General features: G+C 45.5%; 1 protein-coding gene across 5 annotated transcripts in view; it reads left to right on the plus strand.

Moving 5' to 3' along the window:
- The first annotated feature begins 3,056 nt into the window (after positions 1 to 3,056).
- The window catches only part of FXR1 (FMR1 autosomal homolog 1), a 90,377-nt gene continuing 84,641 nt past the window's right edge, over positions 3,057 to 8,792 (plus strand). For all 5 annotated transcript variants that reach the window (XM_023519266.1, XM_012811577.2, XM_012811579.2 and 2 more), the window contains exon 1: positions 3,057 to 3,275. In XM_023519266.1, coding sequence (XP_023375034.1) covers positions 3,225 to 3,275 — 51 coding nt within the window. In that variant the 5' untranslated portion in view covers positions 3,057 to 3,224. The remainder of the gene's footprint in view (positions 3,276 to 8,792) is intronic.

Below are 8,792 nucleotides of genomic sequence, written 5' to 3' on the forward strand. Positions count from 1 at the left end.
TCTTGGGCTCAGGAGATGTTCTTGCTTCAGCCTCCCAAGTAGCTGGGACTATAGGCACCCACCACAATGCCAGGTTACTTTGGAGCCAGGCCTGGTCTTGAACTCCTGAAGTCAAACATTCCATGCAACAAAATACTTTATTTATTTATTTTTTATTGGTCGGGGCTGGGTTTGAACCCACCACCTCTGGTATACGGGGCTAGCACCCTATTCCTTGAGCTACAGGTGCTGCCCCACAACAAAATACTTTAAATGGAACTATGCTTGTTGTTTTGTGACTTTCTTTTCCCTTTAATAATGAACATCTTTTCTTTTTCTTTTTGCAGTGTTTGGCTGGGGCTGGGTTTGAACATGCCACCTCCGGAATATGGGACCGGTGCCTTACTCCTTTGAGCCACAGGCACCACCCTGAACATCTTTTCTAGATGATGAAAATAGAACTACATCAACATTTTAAAGTTGGGTGTGCCTGTTGCTGGTGAGGGTACTGGACTCATGCTCTGGGGCCAGTGGGTTCAAATGCAGCTAGGGCCTGCTAAAAAAACAAACAAACAACAACAACAAAAAATAGCCAAGTGTTGTGGCAGGTGCCTGTAGTCCCTGCTACTAGAGAGGTTGAGGCAAGAAAATCGCTTAAGCCCAAGTGCTTGAGGTTGCTGTGAGCTATGACATCCTGTACTCTACAGAGGCAACAAAGTGAGACTCTGTCTCAATAAAACAAACAAATATGTGTATATATATATTTTTAATGTTGGTGTAATGATCCATTATATTACATGACGTTGTAACCGTAGTTGATGTGGGCATTGGAAATGGGAAATGGAGGGCAGGCTTAATCCCTAGCTTTGCCACTTTAAACTAGTATGATCATACATGCATTACTGGTTACTATAAACCTTGATTTCTTTTCTTTCTTTCTTTCTTTTTTTTTTTTTTTGTAGAGACAGAGTCTCACTTTATCGCCCTTGGTAGAGTGCTGCGGCATCACACAACTCACAGCAACCTCCAAGCTCTTGGGCTTAGGTGATTCTCTTGCCTCAGCCTCCCCAGTAGTTGGAACCACAGGCACCCGCCACAATGCTCAGCTATTTTTTAGTTTGGCCAGGCCTGGGTTTGAACCTGCCACCTTTGGTATATGGGGTGGCCGCCCTACCCAATGAGCCACAAGTGCTGCCCAAACCTTGATTTCTTAATAAATAAACAAATGGTGGCCATTATTATTGAAGGGTATTTAGCTCTTCTCACTATAATCAACACTTTAAAAAGAACATCCTGGCCAGGTGTGGTGACTCACACCTGTAACCTAAGCACTTTGGGAGGATGAGGTGGGAACATGGCTAGAGGCCAGGAGCTTGACACCAGCCTGGGCAACATGGCAAGATCTCTGTGTCTAAATATTTTTTTTTTATTAGTCTGATCAAATATTATATTAATCTTTTTTAGGACCAACAGGCTGGGTGCAAGTGCCAGCAAAGCATCCTGTAAAGTTTTTCTGCGTGCTCACTCCGGTAGCACATATACTGAAATTGGAATGATACATGATTAGCATGCCCCCACTCCACACAGGGAAACACGAAAACTCTTTTTACAAAGAGTTATTATTATTATTTTTTGGTAGAGTGCCATGGGGGTCACAGCTAACAGCAACCTCAGACTCTTGGGCTCAAGTGATTCTCTTGCCTCAGACCCCCAAGTAGCTGGGACTACAGGCGCCCGCCACAATGCCTGGCTATCTTACTGTTGCAATTGTTATTGTTGTTTAGGTGGCCCAGGCTGGGTTCAAACTCGCCAGCCTCGGTGTATGTGGCCAGTGCTCTACCCACTGAGCTACGGGTGTGGCCTATAAAAAGAAATAATAAGAAAAAAAAATTTTTTTTTTTGAGACAGACCCTCAAGCCGTCGCCCTGGGTTTCTTCTTCCCCCGCCTCCCAAGTAGCTGGGACTACAGGCACCCGCCACAATGCCCCGCTATTTTTTTTTTTTTACATTTTTTTTGGCCGGGGCTGGGTTTGAATCCGCCACCTTCGGCATATAGGGCCCTTCTTCTTTGAGCCACAGGCACCTGCCACAACGCCCGGCTATTTTTTGGTTGCAGCCGTCATTGTTGTTCGGCGGGCCCAGGCTGGATTCGAACCCGTCAGCTCAGGTGTATGTGACTGGCGCCTTAACCAATTGAGCCACAGGCCTTGAGCCAAGAAAGAAAAAATTTTTAAATTAAGTTTTTCTGCAAAAAGGATAATGCAAGCCCAACAGTACACACTTAAAGGATCCTTTCTAGGTGTTTTCAAAGGTCTTGCTTTGGGAGTTTACTTTTAAGTTGTTAAACTAAATAACTAAATAGTCACAATTTGTTATAATGCTTCCAGAACTGGGGTAGGTTCTGGTAGAAAAGGCATAGGAAATGGCTCTGCTTCAATCCTATTTGTGGAACTTCGCATACGTTACAGCAGGGGAACACGTGGAATCCTGTTCTATTAAGTTTCCCTGACTACCTCTCACAATGGGAATTAACCGAAACGCGGCTCCAGGGTGTGAGCACAAGTAAACCGACAGGAAAACAGTTTGACTTTGAAACAGCTAAAGTGGTAACAAGGCTTGGCCAAACTGTTGGAGGGGGTGTGGAACTGTGGGGTGGGGGGGGGGATAGGAGACAAGGGAAGGCTGATTGAAAAATAGAGCGGGGCGAAAGCATTTGCAGCACATCAAGGTGCACGTAGTTTAGGGCTCCCTCTCCCCCCGGGCAACTTGAGCACCCAAAGTGGCTCCTCCCCAGGTGAGAAAGCCACTCTAGGGCTGCCGGCACTTCCAGAAGTTTACGGCCGGGATGCCCGCGCGCAGGTGAAGGCAGACAAGGGGGACAGGCAGCGCCTGGGCAGTTCATCCCGGGGCAGCTGGAGGCACCAACTGGATGGAGCGGAGCGAGCAGCCGGCACCGGAGGGCGGGGACTTAGGGGCGGGTCAGCAAAGGTCGGCGATTGTGTCGGGAGGCGAACCGGACGTAGGCGGCGGCGGGCGGAGCCCACGGCAAGTGATGTAAGGAGCGGAGGGAGCCCACCGGGAGAGTCGGGGCGACACGCTGAGACCCCAGGGGTGCAGGGCGGGGGAACCCAATCCCCGCCCTGTTTTCCCCGCCCCTCCCCCCGCCTCCTTTACGTCCCTCCCCCTCCTCCCCTCTGGTTGGAAAGTTTCTAGAATCTCTTCCCAGCGGCCTTTGCGGTTCCAACATGGCGGAGCTGACGGTGGAGGTTCGCGGCTCCAACGGGGCTTTCTACAAGGTACTGACCCTTTTGCGATTTTGTCGGGTGTTCTGGGGGCCAGAGCGGATCTGAGGGAGAGTGGGTGGTCCCAGAGAGTTAGGTATGGGGTCAAAGAGGGCGGCCAGGCCAAAGCCCGAGGCCGCTGGGTTCCTTGCTTCTCCCCCCTCCGCCCGCGGTTTAACGGTCTCGGGGGCCCGGGCTCCGTTATGTTTTGAAACAACACGTCGGACACCCCTTGCTTTTTCCTACTTATGAACCTCTTACTGGCTGCTAGTGCGGCCCCGGGCCGGCCATTGCGAGGAAGCCGAGCGCCTGCCGGGCGGCGGGCAGCTCGCTAGGAGCAGGCCTGGGCTCTGGGAGGTGGTGGGATTGTGTGGTCACACCCGCTCCCCCCGCCCCTCGGCCTGGGCCGTGCGGGAGCGCCGGGGCCGGCTCCTCCGACCCCTCCCCACACCCTGGGGGTGCGTCGCGGAATGTTTGGAATTCACCTTTGTATTAGGCTTTTGGGCCAAGAAATCTTATGTGCCTCAGAAGGAGGAGGGGTACGGGATTGAGGGTTAGGATCGAAGAGAGAAAAGTAGAAAACCTTGAAGTGTGGCGGGTTGTAGTATTTTTGCGGCCTGGTAAATTGGGCGGCGCCTTAGCCCCTCTTTTACGGAAGAAAAGGCAAGAGTCCTGGGCTTTAAAGTAAGATTTAAAATATAAAAGGGAACAGGGAGATGGTGGAAGGGTGACTAGTTTCTTTATATCAGTTACTCTGTATTTTTGGAGGGAGGTGCTTTTTGTTTTTCCACGAGGTGTTTTTTTGTTTGTTTTATTTGGGAGGAAGGGGCTACATTACTGTGGAATCAGGGCTGGGAAACACAAGAGGTATCCCAGAATAGGAGAATTTGGGAGGGGTTTCCAGTGTAAAGGGTTAAATAATTAAAAATGAAATCCTAAAAGCTTATTTTTGCTATTATAGTGTTCCCTTGTCCCTATTTCTTCAAAGTATGCCAGGATGTTACAAGATCAATACAAAATCTCCCCAGCTGTTGTCTGTCAATCTCACTAAGCCAGCATCTCAAATGTTTGAGAGTCTTGGCTATTTTTATGAAGGGCCTTCTTCTAATAACATGAGTATTGTGCGTATGCAGAATGAATTCTTACAGGCTTTCATTTCAGCGTACTTTTTTACCCTATGGGGTTTTATTTTATTTGGTCATGATTTCCTCTTAGCGTTTTGTTTTTCTTAGTTTACTGATCAGCCCTGTGGATTTGGTTTTAACTGTCACGTGGTAACAGCATAGTAGAGAATCACAGCGTACAGAGGATCCCCCTAAGCTTTTTACAAGTTTAAATCTCCTTAGGTGGTAAACATAAAGTAGAAACTGCCTATGGGAAAGGAGTCTTTATATTAATATGTGAGTAGTTCCGTTAATAGTCAAGGTTTAAAACTTGTCGTCAGACAAAATGACCTAAAAGAAATTTGAGTAGGTATTTCACTGTACTGTTCTTGTTGAAACCTGGTGATTGGCTTTCCCCAGTAACTGCAAATGAAGTTAGGTGGGGCACAAGGCACAAAGAATGGGCTCTGCGCCTGTGGCTCAAGTGGCTTAGGCTCCAGCCACATATACACCTAAGGTGGCAGGTTCGAATACAGCCCAGGCCCGCCAAACAACAATGATGGCTGCAACCAAAAAATGGCCAGGTGTTGTGGCTGGGGCCTGGAGTCTCAGCTACTTGGGAAGTGAAGGCAGGAGACTCCTTGATTGAGCCCAGGAGTTGGAGGTTTCTGTGAGCTGTGATGCCACAACACTCTACCCAGGGGGACAGCTTGAGGCTCTGTCTGAAACAAAAAAAATTCCCATATTTTTCTTGTCAAGGATAGGTATGGTTAATCATATTGCAACATTGTCCAACCCTCTCCCCCTTAAGTTTCAGGTTTTCACTATTTGGCTATGTACTTCCCTGGGTAAGAGGTATGCATTTCTTCCTTGCATATTGAAAAATAGAAAATAACTGATTAACAAATTATTTTGTGTAATATATATATAATAGAAAAGCATTTATTTGTCAGTAGTCTGCTATGCAAGGTATTTTTCATTTTGTTATTTTATAAAATTAAGATAATTTGGTTTTGCAAAGATTACAATCTTACTTTGGTTTCTTTTTCTTTTCTTTTTTCTGAGACAGAGTCTCAATACCCAGTCTACGCCCTGGGTAGAGTGCTGTGGTGTCATAGCTCACAGCAACCTCAAACTCTCGGGCTTAAGTGATTCTCTCTTCCCTCAGACTCCCAAGTAGCTGGGACTATGGGCACCCACCACAACGCCTGGCTATTTTTTGTTGCAGTTGTCATTGTTGTTTAGCTGGCCCAGGCTGGGTTCGAACTCACTAGCCTCCTTGTATGTAGCCAGTACCCTACCCACTGAGCTATGGGCACCGCCTGAAGTATATTTATTGTTGATCTCTATCCACACACTACGGGTCTACTGCTTGGTTATACTTGGATCCATTACCCGTTTTATCTCAGAAAGCAAGGTAGTACTTGAAGGTTAGGAGAGACACTAGCCACATTTGTGTGTACTGAAATCATGAATGTACTTGAACATTTGAACTGTTGTGTCCAGCCATACCCCACTTGCATATGCACTTTGTGGAAACTCTGATCCTCAGTACTCTGGAAGAATGAGAATGGTGGAGTGGAAACAGCTCTGGATTTGAAGTAAATAAACAAATGGGAATTTTGGATCTGTACTTCAGCTTACTTTGTTTAACAATAGATCCCTGAACAAATCTGAGTTTAAAGTAGTTCAGTGGTCATCATTGTTTTTTAGGTTGTTAAAACTGCCCACTTAAAAATTGGTTTATGGCACAAGTAGATTATTACTTGTAATCATTATTTGATTTAATTTATATGTAGTAAAATAAGCCTTTTTGTTGTATTATGAACTTTGTCAAATACTGTTAATTGTGTAACCAGTACAGTGAGGGGGATATAATAGTTCCACCATCACTCAGATTTCCCTCATGCAGTTTTTAGTCAATCTCATCCCACCCCTAACCTCTAGGCTGTGGTTCTCAACCTTCCTAATGCTGTGACCCTTTAATACAGTTCCTCATGTTTTGTTGACCCCCAATCATAAAATTATTTTTGGTGCTAGTTGATGAATTTTATCATTGGGAGTGACATCACAACATGAGGAACTGTATTAAAGGATCCTGGCATTAGGAAGGTTGAGAACCACTGCTCTAGGGTGTTTTGTGTGTGTGTGTGTGTTTTTGTTTTTTTTTGTTTTTTTTTTGAGACAGAGTCTCACTATGTCGCCCTCAGTAAGTGTGGTGGTGTCACAACTTACAGCAACCTCCAACCCATGGACTTAAGCAATTCTCTTGCCTCAACCTCCCAAGTAGCTGGGACTACAGTGCTCACCACAATGATCGGCTATTTTCTGGGCTGCAGTTGTCATTGTTGTTTAGCTGGCCCTTGGCTGAGCCTTGGTGTATGTGGCTGGTGTCCCACTCACTTATCTTCATGGTTTTGCCTTGCCCAGAATGTCTCATACAGAATTTTACAACATACTACGTATTGTAGTATGGAAGTCTGGCTTCTGTTTAGCATAAGAGCAATTTAGTTTTGTTTTTGTTTTTGTTTTTTTTCAGATTTAGAAAATACCTGGTCAGTGAAGGAATTTTGGAAGCTAACAAAGACTAGAAATTCCTCTTAGATAAGAGATGTTAACAGTTTGGTGTATTTTTTCAACATACAGGTGATTTGATTCCCCATCCACTGACACACTTTGGCTATGTTGCCATTAATGAGTTTCAAAGACGGTTATCCTGCCTTGAGACGGCACTCTGTAGTATAAAGTTTTTCTAGTGCAACTGAAACTTCAGTTCACAAATTAATTGGAACCAGCCAGTGAAGAGCTGAAGATAATGAAGATTTAATGTAAACGTTTTCAGTATTTTTTTTGACATTTACATAGATGCTACCATGCTATGAACATTGTCCCCCCCCTTTTTTTTTCTTGGTGACAGAGTCTTCCTTTCTCACCCTTGGTAGAGTACTGTAGCATCATAGCTCACAGCAACAACAAACTTTTGGGCTTAAGTGATTCTTGATTCTCTTGCATCAGCCTCCCAAGTAGATGGTACTATAGGTGCCTGTCACCATGACCGGCTTTTTTTTTTTTTTTTTGAGACAGTCTCTATGTCACCCTGCGGTAGAGTGCTGTGACATCATAGCTCACAGCAACCTCAAACTCTTGGGCTTAAGTGATTCTCTTGCCTCATCCTCCCAAGTAGCTGGCACTATAGGTGCCCACCACAATGCCTGGTTATTTATTTTGTTGTTGCAGTTGTTTAGCGGGTCCAGGCCAAGTTTGAGTGCACCACCCTTGGTGTATGTGGCTGGTGCTGTAACCCCTGTGCTAACCACTGTGCTGTGGACGGGGAGCTGCCCAGCTGCTTTAGTTAATAGTTGTCCTTGTTTGGCAGAACTGGGCTGGGTTTTAACCTCCCAGCCCCAGGGCATGTGGCCGGCACCCTCTACAGGTGCTGAGCCAGCCTGGCTATTTTTTAAAGAGGAAGCCTCACCCTGGCTCAGGCTGGTCTCGAACCTGTTAGTTCCAGGCCTTGGCCTCCCAAGTGCTGGGATTACAGGCATGAGCTACTGTGGCAGGGGGGGCCTGCCCTTTTTTTTTTTTTTTAAACTTAATAGTGGATCTATGGTCTTAAAGAGATAAAAACTTGATCTGTGTCTGTTTGTAGCCCTGTAAATCTGTAGAGATGGGAAGTTACTTGATGTTAGAGTATAATTTTGTGTGAAATAATGCTTTTGTACCTTTCATACCTGGAGTAGCACCTTAGGTCTTATATACTATTGGACACTTAAGATGCTTTTTTAAAAAAAGCTTTATTAATACAGAATGTATGTTCTATAACAGCAGCCTGGTTTTTTTTTTTTTTGGGACAGAGCCTCAAGCTGTCACCCTGGGTAGGGTGCTGTGGCATCACAGCTCACAGCAACCTCAGCAACCTCCAACTCCTGGGCTCAAGTAAGTCTCCTGCCTTCGCTTACCAAGTAGCTGGAACTACAAGTGCCTCCCACAATGCCCGGCTATTTTTTGGTTGCAGCTGTCATTGTTGTTTGGCGGGTGCGGGCTGGATTAGAACCTGCCAGCTCAGGTGTATGTGGCTGGCGCCGTAGCAGCTTGAGCCATAGGCACCGAGCCAACATTAGCCTGTTTTAAGTGTGCAGTTGAGTAAATAATATATTTATAGAGTTAGGAAACCCTTGTCATAATTTTATTTTGGAACTTAATGTTACCCTCTCCCCCACCCTTATTCTCTTGCCCATTTGCATCCTTAAGTGCTTTTAAACTGATTTATACATTAAACTTTGTAATACTAATGCAAGTTGTTTAGCCGTGGGCTCAGACAATCACTTTCTGGCTCATGTAGAGGAAAATTTTTCCAAGGTGTTCCAAGGAAACATGTAATCTCCAACATAGCTGAATGAAATTTGAAGCTCTTTTTTTTTTTTTTTTT

This window comes from Otolemur garnettii, unplaced genomic scaffold (assembly GCF_000181295.1).
Source record: "Otolemur garnettii isolate 467f Iridium unplaced genomic scaffold, OtoGar3 scaffold00166, whole genome shotgun sequence".
NCBI classification, from domain to species: Eukaryota; Metazoa; Chordata; class Mammalia; order Primates; family Galagidae; genus Otolemur; species Otolemur garnettii.